This window comes from Amphimedon queenslandica, unplaced genomic scaffold (genome assembly GCF_000090795.2).
Source record: "Amphimedon queenslandica unplaced genomic scaffold, v1.1 AMPQUscaffold_13091, whole genome shotgun sequence".
NCBI classification, from domain to species: Eukaryota; Metazoa; Porifera; class Demospongiae; order Haplosclerida; family Niphatidae; genus Amphimedon; species Amphimedon queenslandica.
In genome coordinates, this window is record NW_003546673.1 from 4,329 (window position 1) to 31,747 (window position 27,419).

The following is a 27,419-nucleotide window of genomic DNA, read 5'->3' on the forward strand; positions in this document are numbered from 1 at the left end:
TTCAGGCATAAACACGATTGCATTTTATGGCGAAATAATACTAAAGGATGCAGGGCTGAGTCAAGAAATGGCAAAGTACATGGCCCTTTTGTCCATCGGTCTTTGCCCTGTTATTTTCACGCTGCCTACCGTATTAACTGTTGATTTAGTGGGACGAAAAATCCTCCTAATGGCCAGTGCTTTAATCATGGGTTTCAGCTCGTATGGCTTAGGTCTATTCAATAGATACGAGAACCTCAATATATTGGGCATCGTGTCAATGATATGTTTTGAGTTTGGATTCAGCATTGGATATGGACCTATACCATGGATCATGATAGCCGAAATGATACCTTTACGAGTTAGAGGTCAACTTGGTGGTATACTGGTCGGGTTCAGCTGGGGCTGTGCTGCATTGATTACTGGATTCTATTTTGTGTACGTTGAATATGTTGGAGCTGATTATGCCTGGTGGACTTTTGGATTTTTAAATATCGCCTCTTTCGCTTTTGTTGCTTTCTTCCTCCCCGAGACAAAGGGAAAGAAACTTGAAGTGATGGAGAAACAGTTTTTAAACAATTATAAGTTATGTTCATACCGATAATTTGTTTTTATGCTTTTGTAGAAAATACAATAGTACAGTAATTGTTTTTGCAGAGGAGAGGGGAGGGGCTCGCTTAGCCACGCCTACATCCCCCTTGCCTTGCCTGCTGTTTTTGACTTTGCACTAATGGAGGTTCAAAATGAGAAACTACTTGGCACAGGTCGAGAGGATATTCCTTTATTGAAAGTCAACATACAGGAGCCACCAAAGAATCTAAAGCAGAAAGCCTTGGCCCTGTGTAGAAGCCCCCACAGGCTATGGAGCACTAGTGTGATTGCTTTTATCATTGCGACCTTCACCATGATAGGTGGATATTCACTGGGCTATCCCTCCTCTGCTCTCCTGGACCTTAGGAACATGACTAATGGACGTGCTATCAAGAGTGGCTCTGTCCTTGAGAATGTCTTTGGAGTGAGTCTAACAGCATTTGAGCATCATGTTGTCAAATTATTTTATTTTTGTTAATCTTTTCATTCAGGCCATAGGCCCAGTTGGATCATTGTTTGGTGGGACTCTGGCCGGTTTCTCTGCTGATACATTTGGACGTAGGCCCACAGTCATACTCACTGCTGTCTCGTATTTTGTGGGCTGGACAATGCTTGGTGTATCGTGGTACATTAAGAATGCAGTCGCTTTTCAAATTATACTAATGCTCGGTCGCTGTATATCTGGATTTGGGCTAGGCTGGGCTTTGCTTGCTGGACCAGTAAGTAAAATTTCATTGTAAACATTCATGACTCCCTGAAATATAAATTAATTTATGTATTATTAGGTTTATATTGGAGAGATCTCTCCGCCAGCACTAAGAGGTTTCTACAGTTCATTTCCACAGGTGCTTATGTTTATGGGTATACTGGCAGTCTACTGTGTTGGGGCTATTCCAGGCCTCAAGTTCTATCACACTGCATTCATTGGCTCAGGCATGACTGTAGTGGCATTGCTCTTTGTAATATGGATCCCAGAGACACCAAGATTTCTCGTAGTGAAGCAAAAGACTGAAAAAGCACTTCAGACGTTGAAGTTCTTGCGTGGACCTAAGATAGACTCAGAGCAAGAGCTTACTGAGATTGAAGGTGCCATTGCTAAGCAGCACAAGCTCTCTTTCAGGGAGTTCCTAAGAGAGTTTTCGCACAAAAATGTCTACCTACCGTTCATATTGATGCTCTTTGTCATGATCTTCCAGCAGCTCTCCGGCATCAATGCAATTGTATTTTACAGTGCACCTATACTTCAGGATGCTGGCTTTGGAAGAGACTCTCGTTTTGTTGCTCTGCTAACTGTCGGGCTCACTTCTCTACTGGCGACATTCATCAACACTTTAATAGTTGATCTCTTTGGACGTAAGATCCTCCTAATGGTCAGTGCCACTCTTATGACATTCAGCTCACTGGGTCTTGGACTTGTGCTTAGGTTTTCCAGCCTGCACATAATCGCTATATTCTCTGTGATTGGATTTCAAGTTGGTTTCTGCATTGGGTATGGAGCTATCACTTGGATCATGATTCCAGAAATGATCCCACTACGAGTAAGAGGATACCTTGGTGGAGTATTGGTCTCTACCAATAGAGCCAGTGCTGCCATTACTACTGGTTTCTACTTTGCTTATGCCGATAATGTCGGAGAGGACGTCGCATGGTGGACTTTTGCTGCAATAAACCTCGTGTCGCTTGCTTTTGTTGCCTTCTTCCTCCCAGAGACAAAGGGAAAGAAACTGGAGGCAATGGAGAAAGAATTTGTTAAGAGCTACAGATTGTGTGCATAAGAAAGAGAAATGTCTTCTTTATTATTAATTTAAATGCTATATGATTTTTGTTTTACTATCAGTAGATCTATAGATAGATAAGGGACACAATAGATGGATAGATAGAGGAACTAACTTTGGGGGTGTGGGCTGGTTTTTAGTGGTTTGGGTGTAAAATGGATCTTGCTAAGAAACTCCAGCAATCCGAGAAATCACTAACCTCTACTCAACTAGAAGCTTCCCCACTGCAGGAGCCAACAAACTACAATACCTCTTCTCTGTCTTTCTCAAAGAAGCTCACGTCTCTGGTCAAAGGTCCCGAAAGACTATGGAGCACTACTCTGTTAGCAATGACAGCTGCCCTTCTAACAGTGGTAGGTGGCTACACCATTGCATATCCATCCTCCTCACTGGAGGACCTCCAAAACATAACTGATGGACGTGCCATCAAAAATGGATCGACCTTTGAAGATGTATATGGAGTGAGTAAAATCAGTTTTATATCTATAATAATCAAATTGTCTTAATTACAGGCTATTACTCCTATTGGTGCATTATTTGGTGGAATAGTAGCTGGCTCATCAGCCGATGTCCTCGGACGTAGGCCAACAATTATCATAACACTGTTACCATATTTTGTGGGTTGGACAATGCTTGGTATATCGTGGTACATTAAGAATGTCCTAGCTTTCAAAGTGATCTTACTAGCCGGTCGTTTTATTTCTGGATTTGGACTAGGATGGGCCGTGTTGATTGGGCCTGTAAGTGAATCATAATTATACTACCCCGTAATGCATTTCTCTATTCTCTATTGTGTATAGGTTTACATTGGTGAAATATCTCTTCCGTCTCTGCGTGGATTATACAGCTCATTTCCACAATTGTTCCTTAATATTGGGATCATGATGTCTTACTTACTCGGAGCCACTGGTTTAAAGTATCACTATCTTGCTTTCATTGCCTCTGGATTCACTCTCGTCATTTCACTGGCTATTGTATGGGTCCCAGAGACTCCTCGTTTTCTCATTGCTAAAGACAATGTAACAAGAGCATTGAAAACCCTTCGGTTCCTACGAGGGCACAATGTGGATCCTAAAGAGGAACTGATTGAGATTGAAGAGGCTATCACAATGCAAGAGAAACTGTCTTGTCTTGAAGTATTAAAAGAGCTACCAAAAAGGAGTGTCTACCTTCCATTTATGCTTGTCATGCTACTGATGTTCTTCCAGCAATTCTCTGGCATTAATGCTCTTGTCTTCTACAGTGCCCCAATCCTCCAAAGGGCAGGCTTTGGTAGCAACTCTGCCTTCTTGGCTCTGATGACTGTAGGGATCACTTCTCTACTAGCTACATTCCTCAATACACTCATTATTGATCTCTTTGGTCGTAAACTCTTACTGATGACTAGCGCAACTTTGATGGCTTTGAGCTCGTACGGGCTGGGCCTCGTCATGCAAGACACAGCTCTTAAATCAGTGGCAATCGTCTCAGTGATTGTTTTCCAGGCAGGATTCTGCATAGGATATGGCGCAACACCATGGATAATGCTACCAGAATTGATCCCTCTTCGTGTGAGAGGCCTTCTTGGTGGAGTAACAGCTGCTTTCAACTGGGGCTGTGCCAGTCTCATCACTGGATTTTATTTTGTAGTTTCCAACAAGATTGGCGCCGACATAGCTTGGTGGATATTTGCCGGCATTAACGGACTCTCGGTAGCTTTCGTTGCCTTTTTTCTCCCAGAGACAAAAGGAAAGAAACTCGAAATGACGGAAAAACTATTTACAAATAATTACAAATTTTGCACATAACAAGCACAAATTATTATTATTGTTTTTTTATGCTGACAAATATTATGAAATCAAAAAACTGAAAATTTATAAATGCAGTAATAATTTTATTAGTAATCCTCCGTTTTGATGTCGTTGAGACCCAAATCATCATTTTGCTCGAAAGTACGATCATACTCAAGGATCTTCATCTCTGGGTCTTCATCAGGAGCGTACAAGTTCTACAAAAGATAATAATAATCACACCCACACAAAATCACAAAGAGTTCAGACCATGTACTATAGTAGTACAGGAAATTTTGAAAAAAATCACAAGAAGAAAATTCTTCATTTTTATATTTTTTCCTGATACATATACATGTCTTTATATTGTTTATCAATTTTGAACAGATTCCAATCAAATTTAGATTTGTTATGAATTTTTAAAGTTGCTCAAAAATCGGGCGAAAGTCCCTATACTATAGTACAGGGTCGTTGGCCAAATTTCACCAAAAATGACTGGGAGAGAATTTTCCATTTTAATAATTTTTTCTGACACATATACATGTCTATATGTTGTGTAGAAAGTTTGAGGTGATTCTGATAAAATTTGGATTTTTTATGAATTTTTAAAGTTGCTTCAAATGCTATGTACTGTATTGTAGTGCTTGTCAGCTCATGAAGCTCATCCTGTTTAGCTCACTTAGCATGATTAGTGAGACATGTAGTAAATTGTATTGCCCACTAAAATAAATCAATAGAGTTACCTGTAAGTAGCTATTACCAGCTGGATCATCTAATATAATGTGAATATTCAATTTTTGACCTTTAATAACCTATTACACAATCATAAATGAGTATATGCACGTACATGTACCTCATCAAGTTTTTTGATAAACTCAGCCATTTTACTGCCGCTTGACGCATCCCCAGTGACAAAAGGATTAGCACCAGCCAACTGTTCCTTGATGCTAGTCAGAATACCTTCAATCGTTGAGAAACGACCTCCAAGAGTCCCAGGCTTGACCTCAAATTCAAGTTCCGGTATATACATTGAAGCAGTCTCAGACTAAGGCAGCAAAAGATAATTATTATCAACAGTCAAAACTTGCTTTTAATATGTCACGGGATAGATCAGTCGGATCGGTGATCCTGAGCTCAATCTTCTTCCCCTTATCACTGATACCTGATCCAGACTTGATCTCGTTGCTCTTGTGTCCGCAGTAATCACAGTTAAGGGCCATGAGGACAACCTCTTTAAAGTGAGGTATATCTATTAGTAGGGAGGAGGGATCTGTAAAATACGACACAGACTATAATGATAACACTGAAAGAGGTACAAACGCTGCGATACACACCAACTAGCTTCATATTGGTCTCTGCTGGCATCTGGCAGTTAGGACACTCTGTACCAAAGCTCATTACTTCGTCTCGAATGCTCGTACTGCTTTCAACTCCTCCAGTTTCTAAAGTGTGAGCTGATGGAATGTTATCTGAAGATTCTCCCTAAGTAAAGAGAAATAGATGAAAAAAGAGAAAGAGAGAAAGGAAATTAGTTTTCACTTTGGTGGAGGTATCAATGATCCCAAGTTGCTTGTCTTGCTCTTCGGAACGCTTGTATCTCTTGACTGAGAGTTTGTCATCAGTGCTTCCTTCAATGCCTACTCCTGTTTTGCTTTCAACAAAGCTATTACCACTAGGATCATCAATGACCTATCATAATGGGAATCATACCAAGTACAGCACAATATCAGTGTCTCTTCCTAACACATTACATGAATTGATTCAAACTTTCTACAGCATTAATGTATGTACAGGTACACTGTATGTCTATCATAACTACATGGCATAACATTTGACTGACTTACAATATTAAAGGGTGTTTCCACTTTAAGAATAGAGCTCAACCGTTTAATAAAGTCATCAATTTTAGCAGCTATTTCTGGATACTGCTCCTGCATGGTGAAATAAATTTAAAAGTTTATTATAATAGAACAATAATTATCTTAACAAGGTCCTTTTTGAATAATGTATAATAGTAGATAAACCTCTAGCTAATGGGAGCTCAAATTTACCTTCCTTGCTGGTTGGTCTTGTTCCAGTTCACTGATACTCATTTGAATGAAGCCCTCCAGCGTATTGATGCTACCTTTCTGGGTCCCTGGGGGTATCTCAAACTCGAGTGATGGGATCTTGAGCAAGGCATGGTTGGCTTTGACAACAAGACGATTCAAATCCTATAACAAGTTTTCATGATATTTATTCCTCCCTCCCTCTCAGTCTCCTTACAGTTGGTTCATTAATGGCTACAGTGTATTCAACTCCATCGGTTTGGGTTGGGGAATTCTCCTGTATCTCATTGTTACTGTTGCCACAGTGAGGACAATGGAACGATATCACAATGATGTCACGGAACATTGGTATCTTGGTCAGCAGCAAACGAGTCACTCCCTACAAAGTAAAATTAAAATGTTATGAAGATGAAGGTCTCCATTTTTTGTTTGATTTGTCTCACGTTTTCATGACAAGAGAGGCAGAGTGACTCTAATTCACTCGTCTCCAGTTCCTCTATGTTAGCCGCAGATAATGGACGAAAGAGAGGCTGTGTCAGGGTCTCTGATGTAGCAGGTAGGACACCGTTAGCCTCACCATTAGGATTTGTCTTACCCTCATCATTCTCCATCTTGCTGTGTAGTGTGTACATGCACGTGGGTGTTGGTGGACGCTATAATTAATTAGCCACGCCTATAGTTAAATCAGTGCGTGGGCGAGCTCTTACCCATGTATTTTTGCTGTTTACACAAAATGTATGGAAAATCTTTATAAAAAGAAAGGTGTGTGTAATGCATGAGAGTACTTGTTGGAAACTCTAACTAATGGTCATATATTGTTAGACGGACATTGTATTCCTACATCCTTCCTATTAGATCTAGCAGTGGTGCAGCTCTCAGCTGCAGTACTGGAGCGTAGAGAGCTCTCTCTTCCACCTTTCCCTACTCCTCCTACTGTTGTAGGAGGAGTATAGATTCTTGTCCCATTAGATGTGCCTATTCCTGAGCTTTCCCTTGAGACCTGTCTTGAATGAGGTCTGTGCTCATCTGGTGAAGTTGAAGTGACTATGGACTCATTTGGCTGAGGGCTTCCTCCTCCTTCCTTTTTCCCCAGTGATGACTGTTGCCTGGAAGAAGGAGCTGACTGCATGCGAGAAGAGACAATGGATCCTTTTTCAATTGGTGATGCTGATGACAGCCTTTGGCTCTTCCTAGATCCAGAGATGTAGCTTGGAGTTGGTGCAGTTGGTCTCTCTGACATTGCTGAATTGCTTCTTCTTCCATCTTCTCCAGGAGTGCATGGTAAAGACTGTTCACTGGGTAGTGCATCCTTTTTTGAGCCCCCAGGGGACAACTGCTCTTCGGTACCAGGAATCTGTTTTGTCTTTTCCAAATCTTCTGGTTGACTAGTTGAGGGAGATTTGCTGCCTTCCTGCTGTGCAACGGATGCCGGAGCTGTTGAAGGTCTGGATTTCTCTCTCATTTGCTGTGACATGAATTTCGTCTTGACCTGGAGTTTGATCGGTTTGCGAGGTGCCTGCCACGTACCAACAAAATGACCCCAAGGACTAACTGACGAGCGCCACTTCTCTGATAAGACATGACCTTTATCATTAGCTATGAATTGAGTGTGTCCCCTGCGACGAGATGGATACTGTGCAAAAAAATAAAGATTACTCTAAGTGTCTATTTGTGCATAAAGCAATCAACACCATGCAACTATAGTGCAAATTTATCTTACCTCCTTGAACTGGCGGGGTATTTCATAGTTTTGGAGTCTATTGGACTTGTAAGCACTTTCAAACTATAAATAAAAGATGTGAGGCTAGCAATGGTATCAGAGCTTACCTGGTTACAGCTGAAATTGGTAGACATGACTACTACCTGTTTGCATGAGGGATTGTAGTCATGGAAACGTACAAAATTACATTCATCGTTCCAAGTAAAAAGAGCTTTTATGGTACGTCAGCATAAGCAGTTAACGCCCCATCGAAAATGGCTGATAGCAATGTTCTCAAAAGCCTCTACAGAGACTTCAAATCTCAGATAGACCCAAAGTCTATACAGCCATCGGTCACTGTGTATGACAGAGAAAAGGAGATGATGGCATTCCAGAAGCTTTTCCGCGACATAAGGCTGCAAGTGGACGTTGGTCTCAAACTGCACCAGATGAGGAGGAACACAGTGGACTCGCAGTTTCACGACGTCTTCACTGAAATTGACCTATTGCTTGAGCCAGTGGAGACTGCACAGCAGAGCATTTTTGAAGGCAAGAGAGTTTGCATTCATTTTACATTATATTGTCGTGTTTCTTTGTTAAATTGTTATGAAAACACCTTTTGCTTCCTCCTCTCCCTCTGTCTCTATTTTAGGTGCTCCCAAATTTGATTTTGTTCAACCTGATGGTACTCACGTTAAAGCTAACGGTTTCCGTAGCTTGCTCTGTGTTCTCAAGGAACTCCTCTCATGTCTCCTGTACTACCTCCAGAAATATGCACGCGACAGAGGAGGTCTCTTTTATAATGCAGCCGACTCGTTGAGCAACATCACGGCTCATGCCAGAGCACTACAGGTTGGTAGTAAGCTCTGTTTGGGTAGCAATTGTAATTGCTTGCAACAACAAGGCACTTGTTTTGCATGATGACACACTATAGCTACATGCACTTGCAGTACATTGACTTTTGATTTGAGTGTTGCATATGTTAATCAATTTCTCTCAAGAGAGTTATGGTGTTAGTTTAGGACATCTAATTACTTAGTCCAAACTCTGCAATATAGCAATTGAAAAGTAATTGAGCTTAATCTAATTTGCTTCTTTCTTCCTTCTTAGGGTATGGAGCGTATATGCTATCACGCTAATGCCCTGATGACAGTCAATGATTCTCCTAACCTCCACAACAGTGGGGACATGAGGAGGAGCCTACTGAGTCTCCTTTACACGGAGACCGTTTGCCGCGATGCCTTTTATGGCCGTTGCCTTGGTTTTCAGGTAAACATTACAAAGTCTGACGCTTAAAATATTTTTAAAATTTTTTTTATAATTTAGTATTCTCAAGGACTCAAGCCCATACTCCAGTTCCTGGCCATTGCTATGGCATCTTATGAGGACTGGTACAAAGGGACAAAGGATGACCCGATCAAGCAATTGCTCAACAGTCTACTAAAGGTTTACTACACAGCACATGTCTGTCACATGTTATGCATAATTGGCAGCATGAATGTCATGTCACTCTAATTGAGCAATTATGTTCAATTAGTTATTTATAGTTTTTTTGTACTTTGTTTTTACTAGGGTGGTAAGTATATTCAGCATCCTACACAACGTGGTGTTAAAATAGCTGAGCTTACCGACGACTGCAGCATCTACTTTGCTAAAGCTTTCTGGTCACTGACAGAACAAACTGCAGTAAAGGTATGGGAAGAAATAGAGTAGTGTTTACTGTTATTCTATACAGTTAGTGGATTGTGACACAGTAACATTTTGGGGTTACCATTATGCATGAATATGACAGCTGGCAGCTATAACTAACTTGCTAGCTGCTATTGCTCTGTTTAATTACATTAATCATGTGTTCTAATAGCTATATAAATGTACCCTAATTCTTCAGACTAAGGACTGTCATGACCATTACAATGTATTATTATTATTATTATTATTATTATTATGATTATTGTTGTTGTTGTTGTTGTTACAGACTGCTGTCAAGCTGGTGAGTCAATCTGTCGACGTGTCCGAGACTTTAGAAGTTCCAGCAAAGAATGTCACAGTTGATGTAAGTTTGGGACTATGTACCAAGGGTGAATTATAGCTTCCATAATCTTCCTTCCTCTCTCTCTCTCTCTCTCTCTCATTAATAGTCAGTCAATGGTGGTAGTGTTACTCTTCAGCCTCCATTCTCTGATCTTGGATACAGACCAATCTCAGTCTCTCTGATATCACACAAATTAAGAGATGGGCAGGTACATACTTATGATTCGCTTCCCCACATGAACACTTACCTCTTCTCTCCCTCCCTCTCTCTCTCTCTTTTTCATAGCCTTTCACTGGTTACAAGAGACCTCCTACAGTTCCTCCATCAACTGGACTCATCATACACTTTCATGGTGGAGGATTTGTGGCACAGTCTTCAAAATCACACGAGGTATAGCTGCACGTTGTTATTATTATTTTGTTTATGTTTATTGTTTGTCTTAGTTCTATCTCCGCTGGTGGTCTAAGGAGCTGGACTGTCCTATCTTATCAGTTGATTATTCTCTTGCTCCAGAGGCTCCATACCCTCGTGCTGTTGATGAGTGCATATTTGTATATGCATGGGCATTGAATAACCTTGCCTTCCTTGGTAAACGAGTCACTTATTTATTTATTTATTTACTTGTTATAGGCACGACTGGTGAGCGGATCATATTGGCTGGAGATTCAGCAGGTGGCTATTTCTCAATAGTTACGGCCATGAAAGCCAAACAGCTCAAACTCCGCCTGCCTGATCAGGTTTTTGCCTATTATCCGGCCACTCTCATATCATCGGCAGTCTCGCCATCACGATTCCTCTCCCTGATGGATCCACTACTGCCTATTGGAATATTGCTCAGTTGCTTACAGGTTAGTTTAATGTCCATGTACTTAAACCTGTGTATGTATGAAGCGTGTGGTACATGTACAGTACTAACTCATATTTGTTATAATTGATCCCTCTCAGGCCTATACTGGTTGCCTGGCAAGTGAGGAGGTACAAAAGAGAAGGAAAGAGATAAGAGACAAGATATTGGCAGCTAAAGGTTACGTCATTCCTTCAACGTGTGATCCTTATGTTGCTCCTAAGCCACAAACAAGGTACTCCTCTATTTTATCTAGCTACATGTACATTGTACTTGTGACAACAAAATGAATAGTAGAAATTAGGGTCTTGTATATTTCAGATGGGACAAGATGAAGGGAGGGTTTCAGAGAAGCCAAACAACACCAGAAGTCCCCAGTGCACCAAAGGACTCCAAAGCAGCCCCACCTGCTCGTCCTCCTCCACCTAAATCAACGCGGAACGCTTCAGTTGGCTCTAAGCCATCACGCCCACCTCCTCCTTCCTTAAAGAATGGAGGAAAGGCAGTTTCCAGTAAGAAATAATTAGTCTATTTTATGATGGCCATTTTATTTGTAGTGTCAGTTGGTTCAGAGTCTCCTTCTGTTTTGTTTAAACCATCAGCTGCTAAACTAGAGGAACACGAAGAGGAAGAGAATGAAGTATTTGAATCTAAAGATGAGAAGACCAGCAGTATAGAGACTGGCCAATCTGAAACCCAGGAATCATGCAAAGAGGAAGGAGAAGAGAAAGAGAGCGAGGGAGATGAGCAAGGATTGACTGAAGTTGATTTGAAGGCAGAGCAGCAGTCAGATTCAAATTGTACTGGGCAGGCAGAGACTCAGGAGGATCATAGACAGAGCATAACCTCTTCTGCTGTAAGTAAAGGCACCTTACTCTTTCATTTTATTCATTCTGCCTTCTCTCCTCGCTCTTCTGTTGGCAATTTCTCTCTCTCTCTCTCTCTCTCTCTCTCTCTCTCTCTCTCTCTCTCTCACACACACCTTTCCTCTGTCTCTCTCTCTCTCTCTTCTTAGTCTCCATTCTTTCCTAAGCACAAGTCCCCTGGTTTAAGGTTTGGTATGAAGGTACCTTCTAAAGAGGAGACCCTCTCAGAGGAAGAGATTGAAGCACTGATAGAAGAGGTCATGGCAACATTTGATGATGCTGACATAACCCTCAAGGATCCCTTCATATCACCAGTCAACTCACCTGATGAATTACTCAAGGGTCTACCTCTTATTAACATCATTGTGAGCTTGTCTTTACCATTGTCATTCATGCAAATGTGTCCTTTAAATTTTGCCCCGTTCTTTCATAGGTTTGTTCATTAGACCCATTACTTGATGATGGTATTATGATGGCTCAGAGATTAAAGTCCCTAGATCAGCCAGTGACACTGACTGTCATGGAGAACCTCTCTCATGGCTACCTGAGTCTAACAGGAACAGAGCAGCTCAATGCAGCTTATGCTAAGAGCATTGCTATGATGAAGCAGGCTCTGATGGTTGGGGTCCAACAGGAGAATAACTCTGAGAAAGAGAGTTAGGTAGCATGAAGGACTGGAATTTTTAATACAGCGATATTATACATTATGATTAAAGGAATAATATAATGCATAGAGATTCTTCTATTATTGCCAAACCTTTTTAATGATACATTATAATTATTAATTTTATTCATTTTTGCATGCCTTGTTTGGGTGGGGCTGCTTTGAAATTGACACCTTTGATTTGAATGAATTTCTTTGAAAAGTAGTCTGATAGATTAAGACGCAGAGCATGGCATCTCTGAAAACGCTACTCTCTATTTGGGATCTCCAAGAAGATGACGAAAATATAAGAGAATTGTTTTTTAGCTCAAAATCCAACAAATTATCAAGTGAATTTTGTAGTAGTCAAGATTTGAAAGGTGACACCTTTTTGCCTGACTTGGAGCCATGTCCTTCTTGCAACAGCTTGAACAGCAGCAAGAGCTCGTGGTGCACTGAATGTGGAAAATCTCTTTTAGGAGAGGAAGGAAGGAGACCGGAGCAACAACCAAAAAAGAAACAAGAAGGAGACTTTGCTCAAAATTTACTACTGGATGACATACCTATTGATTCACATAGATCATCATTAGAGCTGGACATTATGATTGATAGTTCAAGTACCACATCATCTTATTGTAATGGATATACATATGAAAGAAAGTGGGGGAGTTCGTCAAGGTACCACATGTGGCAGAAACCAAGTTCTTTAAAAAAACTATCAGTTTCATCAATCCCTGACTATGATACAGAAATGAATACACCTGCTATTGATTCAAACTCTATCACAGCACAAGAACAACCTCTTACTGTTAGTTTCATTGATCTTCCTAATGAGATCCTCCTCTTCATTTTGTCCTTTCTGTCACCTCTTGATGTAGCGGCATTTGGTCTTGTCTGTACAAGGTTTCGTCAAATCTCAATGTTAGACTATAGTAAGTTTATTCTATGCACAAAAAAATATTCAAGTTTTTCACTATTAGGGAAGACAATTGTTTTGAGAGGTTCACTAACAAAATGTAGACTTAAGGAAGCCACAATGCTCCAGCCATCAATCCTGGTCCTTAAGAATTGCAAAGCAAGTTCCCTTTCAGTTGCAGAGATTGACAAAGGAATTTCTTATATCGGAAACAGATTAAAAGTATAAGGAAATGAAAATGACTGTCTCGTTTATATCTATTTAGAGGCTGGTGGTGGATATGTGTGATATGGGAAGCTCTGGCAGCAATGGATTACTGTCTGCAGTGGCCCATTACTGTCCCTCTCTTACATCTCTTGAGCTCCATTGGACATTTATCAGTGGATCTCACCTTCTGCAAGTTGTCAAAGCCTGCAAGAGGTGAGAGGATTTGCAACCTATGAAACTTTGTTTATACTTTGCATAATATAGTTTAGAAGAACTGTGTTTGACTGATGTGTCTGGTATCAGTCTTAAGGAATGGCATAAAGTCATAAAGAGACTAGCATTACTGAAACAGTATGTTGAACTGCAAACTGCATCATTGAGTCATGCAATGTTTAATTCTCATAGTTTTCATGATTTATCTGTTGCTCTATGTCCTGAAGTTCCTCTAACTGCTTTCCTGCTTTCATCTCAGCCACTTCTTTCACTAAGATCATTAAAAATTAGACAAAACATCAATAAAGTAATTACAGCAAACTGTAATGGACACATTCTTATACTGTAATAGGTAACAGTGGAAGACATTCATGCACTACTGACAGATATTGCTCCAAATATTGCTTTTATAAAATTAGAATGCATTGAGGTATGTAAAGTAAAAAACAATTCAGCATTATAAAGATATAATATTGTACTATTTTTAAATGTACAGGCTGATGAGGAAGTGTTGCAGTACATTGAAAGTAAAGGGATCGGGTTGCAGTTGGATGTAATGGTCAATTAATGCTTTGGATGGGAGCCCAATGGAAGTTTAGTGTTTTCTAAAGTGAATGTGCCACCATTGGTCACATCACCATTGCTGCTACCACTGCTCTCGTCCTCTCCTTCGCCGGTCGTCTTTTTAGGATTATAGTGTCGTATGTAGCGACAGTTTTTGATCCGCTCCATCATTTCACCGAGTGTCATGGCAGAAGAGCTCTAAAGAGAAAAGAACCAGCTAACTAATAACGGATAACTTGATTGTGCAGCATAAATTGTTGTTATTTGTGTATTAGTATCAGAAAGTGTAATAAAAATTGGGGATGGTTCTGGAGCCATTTTTTGGAAAAAACCATGGGCTATACAGTACACGGTATTTTTCAGAAATTGTCTCTTTAAAAAAATGGCCGTAACTCAAAAAATTGAGCTCGGAATCAGCTCAAACTTTTCGTGCAGCATAAGGACATCAATATGCATCAAAAAATGTAATAAAAATTGGAGGTGATTTTGAAGCCATTTTTTGGGAAAAAACCATGGGCTGTATGTAGTACAGGGATTTTTCCAGAAATTGGCTCATTTAAAAAAATGGCCGTAACTCGAAAAATTGAGCTCGGAATCAGCTCAAACTTTCTGTATAGCATAAGGACATCAATATGCATTTTTAATTGTAATAAAAATTGGAGGTGATTTTGGAGCCATTTTTGAGAAAAAACCATGGGCTATAGATCTAGTACAGGGAATTTTTTAGAAATTGGCTCATTAAAAAAAATGGCCATAACTCAAAAAATTGAGCTCGGAATCATCTCAAACTTTTTGTGCAGCATAAGGACATTAATATGTATCAGAAAATGTAATAAAAATTCGAGGTGATTTTGGAGCCATTTTTGAGAAAAAACCATGGGCTATAGTACAGGGAATTTTTTCAGATTTTGGCCGATTTAAAAAAAAATGATATTAACTTGAAAATTTTTCAACAGAATCAGCTACATAGCATAAGGACATCAATGTGTATATGATATGATTCTGTGCATGCTTTGCAAACCTCTTTCTTTGCTTTTTCCAGTTCTTCCTGTTCGTCTTTTGTGAGTTCTTTAAACATTTCCTCTTCTTCCTCAGTCATTATCAGAGTGTCCAGGAGTGCAGCTGATGATGAGCTGGAGCCTGTTGCTTGAAGATTATAAAATTGCTTGAAGGCCGTTGGGTCATAGCTTGAGCTGTCCAGCTTCATTGCCATGCTAGCCTTAAGAAGTGCACTTTTACTTGTGGTTTTGGATGTTGCTGGTACCACAACAGAGCTGCTGCTTGCAGAGCATTCGTCCAAATCATCCTCACTGCTGACACTGGTGAGAGACTTTCTACCAGTTACTCCTGATGCTGTTGTCAGTGGATGCTGTGGAGCTTGGGATCTCACTAAAGCAGAGACTGTCGTTGGAGCTTGCCTTCTAAACTTCTGCGGAGATGAGATGTAAGGAGATGTAGCAATGTTGTATTGTCCCCTTATTTTCAGCGAAGAACCTCCTGGCTCTATGAAAGGTGCACTCTCACTGCTTGAGAGGTCGTCATCAAGGCCCTTGCTATTACGTCGAGGGGAAGAATCACCATTCGGATTAGGTAACTCAATAGTAACTGATGTAGCATTGGAGAAGAGGAGCTTCCTTTTGGAATCATTGATGAGTCCATCATTTCTTCTAGTTCTTCTGCTAACTGTTGGGCTCTCGTCCTTCTGTCTCTGTTCTTCTAGTCTTCTCCAGCTCATCTTCAGGGCTTGTTGGTGATCAGATATGTAACTGTTTGTGGCTTTTGTCTGCTTCTCTAGTCTCTCTATTTCTCTCTTGAGGTGCATCTCCTGCTTCCTTAGCTCTGCCCTTATCTTTGGGTCCGTCTCGGCAAAGTTTATCCTCTTCTTGTTATGAAGAGGAGATGAATGCGCCATTATTGATAGCTGCTTTTTTGTTGTTTATTAGAAAATAGAGAAATTAGCTAACCAGCCCCACCCACAGCTTCCACCTAAGCTCAGATCATGAATATAGTTTTGCTTGAGCTACACCCACGCATTTGTTCAATTTTTCCAAAAGTGTAAGATTAATATTTTTTATTATAATAAAGTGATGTTATTCAGAAGAGAATTCGAGTGATAAGAAATCATAGGATAATTACAAACAATTAGTATTATGATAATAAGCTAGTAGTCATATTATTATTAATCGTAATAATAATAATAATAATAATAATAATAATAATACCTGAGAAAACAGCACACGACACACACAGACACTAAGAATGTGTGTACATTGAACATACTATTATGATACAAACAGTAAAACTGTGAATAACAATTACAGTATCAGTTAATAAGTGAATGAGCAATCAGAGAGAGGAGAGAGAGGGAGAGAAAGAGAGATGAATGGGGATTAAATAATCATTATCTGGAGCTGAGTACAGAGCTTTTGATCTTTGGCTTAAACATTGAATAACTGTTAGTCTCTACTGAGCTAGGATCGACCTGATAGGCCAAAGCAGTCATCACTTTCTCCATTTCAAATATACCGGAGGGAACCACAATCTGCAATTAGGAATTAATAAAATAATTATGATGCTAAATTCTTCTTCTTATTATTATTATTATTACTATTATTATTATTATTATTATTATTATTATTATTATTATTATTATTATTACTATCATTATTATTATTATTATTATTATTATCATTGAGTGAGTAAGGAATGATAAAAGAGGGAGAGGGGGAATCACAAAGAGAAACAATTATATAAGTTATATAAGATAAATAAGTTAAATAAAGAAAGAAAAACAAAGCTAGATGAGTCTATTACTATTATTATTTATTATTATTATTATTATTATTATTATTATTATTATTATTATTACCTTCATCAAATCCCCTGCATCAATCAGATGAAGCCTAACATGTTTTACAAGAGGTCTAACCAATTTCTTAAAATCCTGATCTAATAATAAATAAATAAATAAATAAATAAAACAAGTAATTTACATGTAAATACACTGTAAATAAATAATGAATGTACATGTAACTAGCGTGTGTGTTTTCTTTATTACTTGGTTTGATATTCTTAGTGGTCCAGTCAAGTGCTGCGTTCACTTTCAGTATCTCTTGCACTTCAATGTCACGTCTTAGGATCAAGTGAACCATATTCTCCGACAGTTTCAGAAAGTCCTCGCTCACCAGTATATCTTCTGCATTGGAGTCTACAAACTCAAGAGTTCTCACGACCATTGTCTTTGCACACCGATAGAGGAGGTAGCTCTCCAGTTGGGTCAGTATCTTACAGACCGACTTTACCATCAGACAGTTCGACAGCTGATCAAAGCAAGCTTGTTTTAGCTCTGGGATCTCAAAGTGCTCGGCGGCACAAGTGATCCCGACGATGGTTGACGGTTGTATGGAGCAGCTACCGGTGATGAGGTACTTTAGTACTTGACTGAATACAGCATCATTGAACTCTGGTATGGTGTACTGGATAGTAGGGAAAAAGAGGATAAAATACATGTAAGCATTATTTAATAGAAAACTTTTAAGTCAAAAGTGTAAAAAATCTAGAACTGACTAAGTCAATGCAAGTAGAAATCTAGACGTACCTGTTCCTGTATTATCTGCTTTGGTTCTTCGAGGAAGGGCGTTCTTGGCTCTGGTGAAGAACTCATTGATCTATCCAGTAAATCCGAGGAATTCGAAGTCTTTTTCTTTTTGACGATAACCGCAGACATTAGCTTTGCCTTCTGCGGCGAGGGTTGAAACCCGTTTGCCTTCCTAGGAAGCTGAGGACTGCTGACAGTTGTATTGACACGAGCTCCACTGGAATTTAGTCTCCTACGACCAGAAGGACTCCCAATTCGAGTTTGACTGACGCCATCTTTAAACATTGACTTAAATACTCTAGAAAAATAATCATAATAAATTATAATATTAGTTAATAAAATGATGTTAATAGTAATGCTGCTGCTGCTGCGAATGTACATATATGATGAAGTGATTGTTCTCACCTGCTCCTACAAGCCAGTATGCTCTTCACGCCAAATAAAGGGACTCTGTTCTCACCTAAACAAAGAACACAATAATATTATAATAGCAACAGTGCACAATGAATGGAGAAATCTTTTCTAGTCGTTTTTGATGAAATACCACGTACTACGATTATACGATACAAGGTCATATAGGCATTATTTTGGAGCAACTTCAAAAATTCGTAAAAAATTTAAAATTGATTGGAATCAGCTCAAACTTTCTACACAACATAAGAACATGTACATGTATCAGAAAAAATTATAGAAATGAAAAAATTCTCTCTTAGTCATTTTTGGCAAAATTTGGCCGATGACCCTGTACTATAGTACAGGGACGTTGGCCCAATTTTTGAGTAACTTTAAAAATTCATAAAAAATTCAAAATTGATCGGAATCTGCTCAAACTTTCTACACAACATAAGAACATGTATATGTATAAAAAAAAATTATAAAAATAAAAATTCTCTTAAAAACCATTTTTGACAAAATACCCCAGCAGGGTGATTGGCACAATTTAGCAACTTTTAAAAACACATTTACATTAAAAACACTTTGAACAAATGCATACATGTACTCAGCTCAAACCTTACCAACTATAAACATCACATCAGCAAGTTCTGGACCGGCTAGAGCATTCTTAAGATCTTCAACCAGTTTCTCATCATTAGTATACTTCTCTCTGACTGGATCCAGCAATGGACTGGGGGGCCTGAGAGAGAAAACAAAAACGGTAAACGATAAAACTATCATATACATTTACATTCAAACTCCCACCTGCTAATTCCTATGGGTAGCCACGTTCCCCTTCTACTTATCTTTCTAGTTGCCCTGCAGTTCTTCGTTGCCATTTCAAATTCCGTCAAGCAAGCGGTTAGCTCTATAAGTAGCTGTGCCCTGGACCGATTCTAAATTAAAAGAGAAAAATAATCATCAAAACCACAAGTGGAGGAACAGGCACAACGAAACCACACAGAGATTACACGTAGCAATAATAATAATTATAAAAATAAATAAACACAAACGCTTATAATAAAATCATCTAGCACTCCCTGATTCTGTAAAAGCAATAATATATAATATTAATTTATAATATTGCATTGATTGTCTTCCTTTACCGTTAGTTTAAGAAACTTTGGTGCATGATAAGATGCTCTCTCTGCATTGATGATCTTAGAGAGTAGAATGTGCTGCAGCGGCTTGCAATGAGGCATGGTTGGTATGAACTGTAGATCAGGAGAGAACGTCGGGACTGAGCTCCTGTTAGTAACCCCAATCTAAAGACAAGACATCATCATAATTATTATATGATTAACCAATTATCATTATTATTATCATTATTATTATTATTATTATTATCATCATTATTATTATTATTAACAGTAGTACTGACTCTGTATAGAGGCTGCCCATGTGTTCCCACAATGTGTTGTACCACAACATAAGAGTGAATGAAGTGAGAGCGAATCCAAGAAGGATTGAAAACAGCTTCAGAATTCTCAAGGAAAACTACACAAACAATATCATTCCCGATATGACGCTTTTTATTAACCTGGAGAGAGAAAGAGAGGGAGAGAGAGAGAGAGAGAGAGAGAAAGAGAGAGAGAGAGAGAGAGAGAGGGGAGAGATGATATCATGTGAGTCAGCCAGATAGAAGCACAAACATAAACGTAGTAGCCAAAACAATTTACGATTGCGACAGTGATGTAAGAAATAGAAATAATTAGTAGAGAAAGACAAAAAGAAGATTAAGAAGGAAGAGAGAGAAACGTCAGACAGAGTCAGTCATACAAAGCCAGACAGACAACAAAATGCCAAATATTAACAGTTTAACAACAAAAGCAATAACAATCACTAGAGGACATAGAAAGAAAGAGAGCAATAGTCCTTGTTCTAACCTGTTGTGGATCATTAGCACTAAAAGGCATCAAAGTTGCAACATGAAACATAACCTCCATATTCTTATACTCCATGAACACAGACTCTTCTCCGGTGAAGTTCCTGTCACCGTCCAAGCCTCCGAGAAACTTTTTAAACCCCTGTAGCTTCACACGGTCTCCCATAAGACCCAGGAACTCTTCAAAAGGTCCCGGCTCGTGTTGATTAGAGAATATCTCTTCCTCGTTGGTCTGACCGGCCTTCACACGAAGGAGACCAACCTTGTGCTTATTCTTGACAAAAGTCTCGTCTATTTTAAGCAGTTCCTCGACCATGTTTGGTAGCCCAGCCGGTTTGAAGGACGTCTGCAGATTCATGGCACGGGAGATGGCGTTCACCACCTCCTCGCGACTCAACTGGGTGACATCCAGCTCACCAACTGGTATGAGACCATGAAGATAATGATCGGAACTGCGTACCAATATTCTATAGAAAAAGAAAGAAGTTTCGTAACATTTTAGTGCGAGCTGATTCCAAGCATAAATTTCAGAGATACGACCAATAGTATTATGTCATACACGTTTCTGAAAAATACACGCACATGTAGGAACAAGGAAGTGATTGTATAAAATAACAACACAAGATAATGGAGTAACCAATACAGTTACTAGTAACTACTGCTTCAGAGAGAAAGAGAGAAGCATACGAGAACAAATTTTAAAAATAATTTAAGTTACAAATCAACAGCTATAGAGCGAGAGACAGTATTATCAAAAAGGAATGAGGACACAGGAAGAGAGACAGACAGATATCATACAAGAATGCAACACTAAGCAATAAGGACTATCAATAAGTTCACTATAGCCTTCAAAGGAATTTCAAACACTGAGAGCAAGAGGGCACTACAGGGTCAACCCAGTGCACACAAACACACATGAGCATGTCATGAGACAACAAAATGGAATCAAAACTACTTGAAAGTACACTACATGTATATGTGCACATAAATGTTTGATTGACTCTTCCTGTACTGTAGGCAATACATGACAGGTACATTCTAAGTGTAGCTTGTGCTTATATCAACATTAGTGATTTATAGATCTTCCTGCTATTCAATAACAGTGTCTCCCATATCTCATAACATTGTTACTATAAATATCCACAAGACACAAACAGATGGTTCTATTAATAGCACGTGAAACTGAAACCACCTCTACTAGACTCTAATAACAAAACAAGACTATCACAAGACCAATCAAAGGTAAACCAACACCCACACACAGTGAGAGAGAAATAGACGCATAAGAAAGATATAGGATATTACATGAGATAGTAATAACAGTAATAATAATAATAATAATAATAATAATAATAATAATAAATTACTAATACTATTAATTCAATATCAATAGCAGCTGGCTGAGTATATCATTAACCTCCAAAAATCAATTGTTCTGGCTATAACCAATCACTCATGTGTATCCAATTCAGACTGATAGTAATGTACACATACAGTGGGAAACATCAATCAGGATATGTTGTTTTAAGTGATGACGCAGTAGCCTACACTAACTGTCATTAGCTGTATTGTAACTGCCTTTACAATCACAGGCAGAGTATCAGTAATAGGATGTTCCATCACTGATCAACTGATGATCTGATATCAATGTACCAATCATGTAAAGCTTCACACAGGAAAGGAGTACATCATCATAAGAAGAAAGAGTGAATAGAGATTAATGTACATGTACAATTTAGTGTATTAAAGACATACAGTACACAGTGTGTCAATGATGAGTTTCCTGACTCATAAGCACATGAACCTAATTAATAATAGTGACGTCATGATTACTCATAACATACACATAATTACAAGCTGGGAGGAGGGACTGGTCATGAACATGCATACCTTGATGTATGAGATAAGAAGGGAAGAACCACTACTATCACAATATACTAGGAACTGGATTACATTATACTCTACACAAATATTACTCAATATGTCACTGAAACCAGGTAGATCTATTTATGTCATAGATAATATTCTAAACAATAGTTGTACAATAAATTTGTATTCCAATCAAAACCAGCTGCGTCGGAATAATAGAGGCATGTAAAATACAGCTGTACATGTACATGTACATGTACATGTACATGTACATGTACATGTACATGTACATGTACATGTACATTACATTTTTCTACACGCATAGTATGTACATGTACATTCAGAGAGAGAGAGAGGAGAGTTATGATTGATTTATCTTACAAACAATCTGAGAATACATCAACCAGAACACAAACATGTAACAGGACGACACTAATACATCAAAACATTGACATCTACCAACTGATGAGTAAAATAACATAATCAACATTAGACCACGCCCCAATGTAATACAAAAACGCATGTACGTACATGTACATGTAGCGATATGCGAAGTTAAAAACATATACCATACAAAGCGTATGTGCATATACACAGATGAATGATCTATTGCATCATGAAAGTATAAGTAAAAGAGACTGTTTTTGAAAAGAGAGACAACGATTAAACTGTACAGTGTCAATGCTAGGAGCAATAGAGGCTCAAACTGAAGAATACATATAAGGCAGTGATCGACAAAAAGAGAGTGAGCGAGGGAGAAGGCGAGTACAAAACAACAATACCATTGGCAGTATTGTGTATGTACACACAGACATCAAACAGAAGACATAGAAATTCACTTACTCGACAATAACATATTACATTGTACACGTACATGGACATACAGACTTATACACAGCAAGTGTAGGATGAAGTGTTAAAGTGTTATTTACTGACATCATCATTATTTTACATACTCTGTGCTGTGTGTGTGTGTGTGTGTGTGCTAGCTCTTATCAGAGAGCAACTACTTCAGGGGTACATACTAACTGATTTATAAGAGTACAGGATATTAGTACATGTTCATCATCATGGTTCGTGTGAAAGCTACATGAACATGTACCGTAGCTTCAGTTTAGAAAAAAACTCGTACATGTACATCATCTTCTACTCCTTTCTCTCCTCCCCTTCTCTTGTGTATTCTATCATACACTAGCTTGTTTTGATTAATCTCAATGGACAACTAATGGACATTCATTGAATGACATGCTCTCCCAGTATCCATAAATGCTACATATTGATATTGCACTTGAATACACACACAGCATTCATAATGGGCTGCATGTGTTTGGTGTTTACATTTGAAATTGGATTCTAATTGAAATAGATCGGTATAAATCGACACAGTGTCAACAATCGAATTGCTACAGAACAAAGCACACAATTTATTAATATCTTCATACAAAGGCTCCAATTATTAATACATCAATAGACAAAAGGAGTGTAGATACAACAAACTACAAGAGAGTCCCTTTGTTGGATTGTAAAAGTAAAATTGGCAACACGATTCCACTTTCAATGGGCAGCAACGTACAACACATTCACCATCATACTAACCTATTATATACGTACCAATTTAACACAACATAATCCCATGCAGTCTTCAATGTTCTTTATTAATCAACTCTACTAATAATAATGATAGAGTACTGATAGACTACACACACACACACACACACACACACACACACACACACACACACACACTACTGGATTATGAATACAGTAAACACCTCATTATACATGTAGTAAAGAGGGATAAGAGAGAAGTAGGCATAGACTCTGGCTCTCTCTAAACTATATGTACAAGACTAACCACAGCCAATAGTCCCAAACTCAAGTAATAATAATACTCTGGCATCATTATTTATAATTCTATATTGTGCTGGCACATACAATCCATTAAATTATGTCCAGGCATTGTGAGTGACCATTGAAGTACTGTAATTATGTCTTATAGAGCCAAATCAGACAACGTGAGCATAAATTCAATTTGATAGGAAGAATATATCATAAGATACATGTATGCGTGTGTGTGTGTGTGTCTGTCTGTGTTCATGGAGGTGCGTCAAATGTGTGTACACCCAACTCCAACAGTGCATGAAATAAGATGAGGCCAGTGTGCTACTCATAGAGCAACAAAGGAAGACTGTCATTATGACATACACTAACCAACTCCTTGCCTCAGGGAATACTCATAGCAATGAAGACAACACAGGAACATACATGTACATGTAGCTGGTACTACGAATAACATGCTTGCATGTAAATACAGACAGCAATAGATCAAATAGCACTAAAAAGACTCGGTACATATAGACTATACATGTTAATGTCCACTGTGTCTAGTATGAGGAGTTATATGGCTGGCCCGGCAGGTGCTACTTACATGTAGATCTCTTCATTAAAAATACCACAAATTAAGTTAATAGCAACGTATCACTCAATTCACTTAATTAAAGAAATCTCTTATTAATTCAGACATATGCATTCATTCCTCAATGCTTCCTTGCTACTCACCACAAACGAATACACAGAGCAACAAAATAATTATGACACACACACACAAGAGAGAAAGAGAGAGAAATAGAGAGAGAGATAGAGAAAGAGAGAGAGTGTGTGTGAAAGAATTCTCAACTAAAACTATTTCTGTTTGTTCGTAAATTATAAATAAACACAAAATATACCTTCAGTTGTCAAAATAAGAGAAACAAGCACACACAAACAAGGCCAGACTTATTATAAACCTTATCCTAACTCACACAACATGATAACCTGTACATACACATACATGTACATCCATTATATACACACACAGTAATAATCAATCAGTGCAGCTAGTGCAGTGATGAGCGTTTCCTATAATGTTCATGTACTTAATAATAATTTAAAACAGACACACAAACAAGACATATACACGTACATGACAACTTGTCGGTGACACAATATATCTAACCATACCAACAGAACATCAGTCTGATTAATACATTTTAGTACTAGAGGTGGTGAATTTATTATTAGAGGTGGCAAATTCAATATTAGAGGTGGTAGGTATTATGAGAGAGAGAGAGAGAGAGAGAGAGAGAGAGAGTTAAAAGGAGGAGACATAAGGATTGGACATATGTTCATAAAGCAGAGAGTAATAGTAGATTAACATTTAGTGGTCAATAATCACAACAGAGGATGATAACAATCATAGAAGCATAAAGGACATCAAAGTATTGAATAAAACTGACAAAGGCTAGAAATAACTGATGGAGTCAACAAAGTATAGTAAAAGGGGAGAAATCCAGGGCAGAGAGACAAAGAAATGGAAAGGAGGAAAAGAGAGTGGTAAGTGTGGTTTCCATCAGTTGCCAAGATAGTAAACCAGTCCACTTAAACAAAGAGAAAATAATAGAGAGACAGAGAGAAAGGAGACAGAGAGAAAGGAGAAAGAGAGTAGAGAGCAGGTGGTAAGGCCATACCAGGTGTGTAACAAACTCAAACATGCTTCACCTTATTGAGAGAAAAGGAGAGAGAACAGAGAGAGAGAGAGAGGGAGATAGAAAACCAAATTAGCAGGAACTGAAATGTAACACCTGCTAGAATATCATTATTAACCACAAGAAAAGATTCATGTACATGTACATCCCGCCACCATACATGTACAGTACATGTACATGAACATGAACACATGATATTACGTGCATGTGCCTTCATCACATAAACCAACTGCTATCAGACAACATCAAACACACAAAAATAAACTACACAGACACACACAAGACCAGTATTGAATAAGGCAGAGTAGACATGCACAGTTACTGACTAACACATCAACTCACAACAAATAGCCACAAACAAGGACAAACTCACAGGTATACAAAGATAGTATCAATCAACCATTTCACAAACATTTGTCATAAACGTAAAAGGAAAGGCAATACAGAGGCACGCACACAACTCCCCAGGGTAAATAAAAAATCAATTTATGTACTATTAACGTTATACCCCGATAATCTAACCTGAATTTCTCTCCACATGGTTCTTGCTTTAATGAGAGGACAATTGGACCAATGTCAGGTTCATCGGTGAAATAATTCCAATGTTCAACACCATTAAAGTGTGCCCTGTAAGCTGCCTCTTCCAAAGGACGTAATTCAAATTCATTTGATGAAATGTCCTTACGACATGCACAGAGTGACTCAGAATCACAGACCTTTTAAAAGGAGAGAGAAAATGTTAATAAAATGTGAAATAGAACTACACATGTACGTGTACATTGTATAGTGTATTGGTATTATCAAGCCAATAAACATGATCCATTTCCCAAGTGGGTGAAACTTAAAACCAAAGACAGACATACAGACAGGAGGTTGAGGGTGAGAAGGGCTGGGGTGGAACATACCCAAATGGTAATAACATTCCCCCCAATAAACCACAAGAGCTCTGTTCAAATATTGAGAGGAGAGAGAAGGAAGGAGGAAAGGGAGAGAGAGAGAGGGGAGGAGAGAAAACTGTCATAAAGTAACAAACATTCCCTAGCTCCAGTCAAAACAGACAAGGAAGAGGTTAAGAGTGTATATAATTGTTAGAAAAAGAGAAAAGAAAGATAAAAGGGTATGAAAAGTGACAAGTACTGTCAAAAAGTGACAGATTATCTTAAACATATAATGTTTACATGGTCTCCTATTCTTTTTCCCTTGCTCACACACACAAACACACATACACGTACATAACTGGACATAACAGCCTTAACACGATTTGCACACTAGATCTAATTACTAGCAAAAATAGTAATAGTAGCAGTTGCTATGGGTACACTGCACTGGGCCTGCACACACATGGCAGCAGAGAGAAAGAGAAAGACTAGGTATGTATCTCTTACTTGGCATCTTGTTTCATAATACTCGGTACTCCATCCTTCAGCTGGCTCTATAAAGGGACACTCGGGAGAGCTCCCTTCGCCTCCTCTTTTCCGATCACCACCACCACAGTTAGCACTTGCACCATTCCCGTACGAAGAAGAGGATCTGTAGCCAGTGATCTCGCTCCTTTCCCTCTCCTCCTCCTCCTCCCTGATCTTCCTTTCCAGTGTATGCTTGGATAGTATGGGGTCGTTCAGTGATGCAACGAATCCCTCGACAAAGTTCCTCGTTACTAGTGTGGGGCTCACCAAGTCGTCGCGACCGGAGACGAGGCTCGAGCGTATCTTGAGACAGACTTGCTTGTAGACTCTCAGCTTCTCTAAGGTAGCCATGAAGCAGAGCTCTTTAGACTAGGCTTCTTTCAAACTCTTCTTCTTGTATGTTTATGATGACCTCAACTGGTTTGAGTATTTACTGCATGCATGTGAAAACTTAATAATGGGCCACGCCTTTGATTATTTAAACCAATCCCCGCCTATTAGATAATTATTTTAATCAGCTCCACCCCCATAAAAGTTATTGCAGCGCAGCAGCTTC

The 27,419-nt window shown here is 38.7% G+C and overlaps 9 protein-coding genes across 11 annotated transcripts in view; 5 read left to right on the forward strand and 4 right to left on the reverse strand.

Annotated features, from left to right (window-relative positions):
- Positions 1–624, forward strand: part of LOC100635453 (facilitated trehalose transporter Tret1-like) — a 3,582-nt gene extending 2,958 nt beyond the window's left edge. Inside the window, exon 4 of the mRNA XM_003389344.3 lies at positions 6–624. Within this exon, the coding sequence (XP_003389392.2) occupies positions 6–583 (578 nt within the window). The 3' untranslated portion in view covers positions 584–624. The remainder of the gene's footprint in view (positions 1–5) is intronic.
- Positions 625–639: 15 nt separating this feature from the next.
- Positions 640–2,421, forward strand: LOC100635579 (facilitated trehalose transporter Tret1-like). The gene is made up of 3 exons (XM_020001300.1): positions 640–994; positions 1,062–1,289; positions 1,356–2,421. The coding sequence occupies exons 1-3, from the start codon at positions 710–712 to the stop codon at positions 2,343–2,345; spliced, it is 1,503 nt and encodes a 500-aa protein (XP_019856859.1). The 5' UTR covers positions 640–709; the 3' UTR covers positions 2,346–2,421.
- A 44-nt stretch (positions 2,422–2,465) lies between these two features.
- LOC100635705 (facilitated trehalose transporter Tret1-like) lies at positions 2,466–4,183 on the forward strand. The gene is made up of 3 exons (XM_011408119.2): positions 2,466–2,806; positions 2,858–3,085; positions 3,146–4,183. The coding sequence occupies exons 1-3, from the start codon at positions 2,501–2,503 to the stop codon at positions 4,130–4,132; spliced, it is 1,521 nt and encodes a 506-aa protein (XP_011406421.1). The 5' UTR covers positions 2,466–2,500; the 3' UTR covers positions 4,133–4,183.
- Positions 4,167–6,778, reverse strand: LOC100635832 (zinc finger protein ZPR1-like). Of its 2 annotated transcripts, none has more exons than XM_011408121.2 (10): positions 6,606–6,778; positions 6,380–6,541; positions 6,166–6,327; positions 5,959–6,045; positions 5,654–5,803; positions 5,449–5,596; positions 5,203–5,363; positions 4,968–5,159; positions 4,858–4,926; positions 4,167–4,332 (listed from the first exon to the last, which is right to left on the reverse strand). In XM_011408121.2, exons 1-10 carry the CDS (start codon positions 6,771–6,773, stop codon positions 4,222–4,224), a joined length of 1,410 nt encoding a protein of 469 aa, XP_011406423.1. In that variant the 5' UTR covers positions 6,774–6,778; the 3' UTR covers positions 4,167–4,221. The 2 variants fall into 2 exon arrangements, with proteins under 2 accessions (XP_011406423.1, XP_019856860.1); XM_020001301.1 differs by having other exon boundaries at positions 5,203–5,384.
- Positions 6,779–6,876: 98 nt separating this feature from the next.
- Positions 6,877–8,086, reverse strand: LOC100636593 (protein Flattop homolog). Its single transcript, XM_003389351.3, has 3 exons — positions 7,990–8,086; positions 7,883–7,945; positions 6,877–7,795 (listed from the first exon to the last, which is right to left on the reverse strand). The coding sequence occupies exons 1-3, from the start codon at positions 8,014–8,016 to the stop codon at positions 6,971–6,973; spliced, it is 915 nt and encodes a 304-aa protein (XP_003389399.1). The 5' UTR covers positions 8,017–8,086; the 3' UTR covers positions 6,877–6,970.
- Positions 8,087–8,093: 7 nt separating this feature from the next.
- Positions 8,094–12,388, forward strand: LOC105314138 (hormone-sensitive lipase-like). 2 transcript variants are annotated; one of them, XM_020001297.1, is made up of 15 exons: positions 8,094–8,410; positions 8,514–8,713; positions 8,972–9,130; positions 9,188–9,307; positions 9,434–9,553; positions 9,837–9,914; positions 10,000–10,101; positions 10,179–10,283; positions 10,337–10,481; positions 10,524–10,741; positions 10,839–10,972; positions 11,059–11,249; positions 11,301–11,593; positions 11,753–11,968; positions 12,037–12,388. In XM_020001297.1, the coding sequence occupies exons 1-15, from the start codon at positions 8,137–8,139 to the stop codon at positions 12,262–12,264; spliced, it is 2,583 nt and encodes an 860-aa protein (XP_019856856.1). In that variant the 5' UTR covers positions 8,094–8,136; the 3' UTR covers positions 12,265–12,388. The 2 variants fall into 2 exon arrangements, with proteins under 2 accessions (XP_019856856.1, XP_019856855.1); XM_020001296.1 differs by having other exon boundaries at positions 8,095–8,410; positions 11,295–11,593.
- A 13-nt stretch (positions 12,389–12,401) lies between these two features.
- On the forward strand, positions 12,402–14,172 carry LOC109585291 (uncharacterized). Its single transcript, XM_020001298.1, has 7 exons — positions 12,402–13,178; positions 13,227–13,384; positions 13,428–13,582; positions 13,634–13,720; positions 13,775–13,889; positions 13,935–14,012; positions 14,079–14,172. Exons 1-7 carry the CDS (start codon positions 12,497–12,499, stop codon positions 14,148–14,150), a joined length of 1,347 nt encoding a protein of 448 aa, XP_019856857.1. The 5' UTR covers positions 12,402–12,496; the 3' UTR covers positions 14,151–14,172.
- On the reverse strand, positions 14,125–16,103 carry LOC109585292 (uncharacterized protein YMR317W-like). Its single transcript, XM_020001299.1, has 2 exons — positions 15,168–16,103; positions 14,125–14,344 (listed from the first exon to the last, which is right to left on the reverse strand). The coding sequence occupies exons 1-2, from the start codon at positions 16,056–16,058 to the stop codon at positions 14,147–14,149; spliced, it is 1,089 nt and encodes a 362-aa protein (XP_019856858.1). The 5' UTR covers positions 16,059–16,103; the 3' UTR covers positions 14,125–14,146.
- A 121-nt stretch (positions 16,104–16,224) lies between these two features.
- Positions 16,225–27,300, reverse strand: LOC100635959 (uncharacterized). The gene is made up of 12 exons (XM_020001295.1): positions 26,843–27,300; positions 25,980–26,173; positions 20,066–20,531; positions 19,561–19,719; positions 19,286–19,444; positions 18,945–19,075; positions 18,761–18,879; positions 18,150–18,204; positions 17,745–18,042; positions 17,205–17,622; positions 17,016–17,095; positions 16,225–16,688 (listed from the first exon to the last, which is right to left on the reverse strand). The coding sequence occupies exons 1-12, from the start codon at positions 27,212–27,214 to the stop codon at positions 16,548–16,550; spliced, it is 2,592 nt and encodes an 863-aa protein (XP_019856854.1). The 5' UTR covers positions 27,215–27,300; the 3' UTR covers positions 16,225–16,547.
- Between the last annotated feature and the right edge of the window lie 119 nt (positions 27,301–27,419).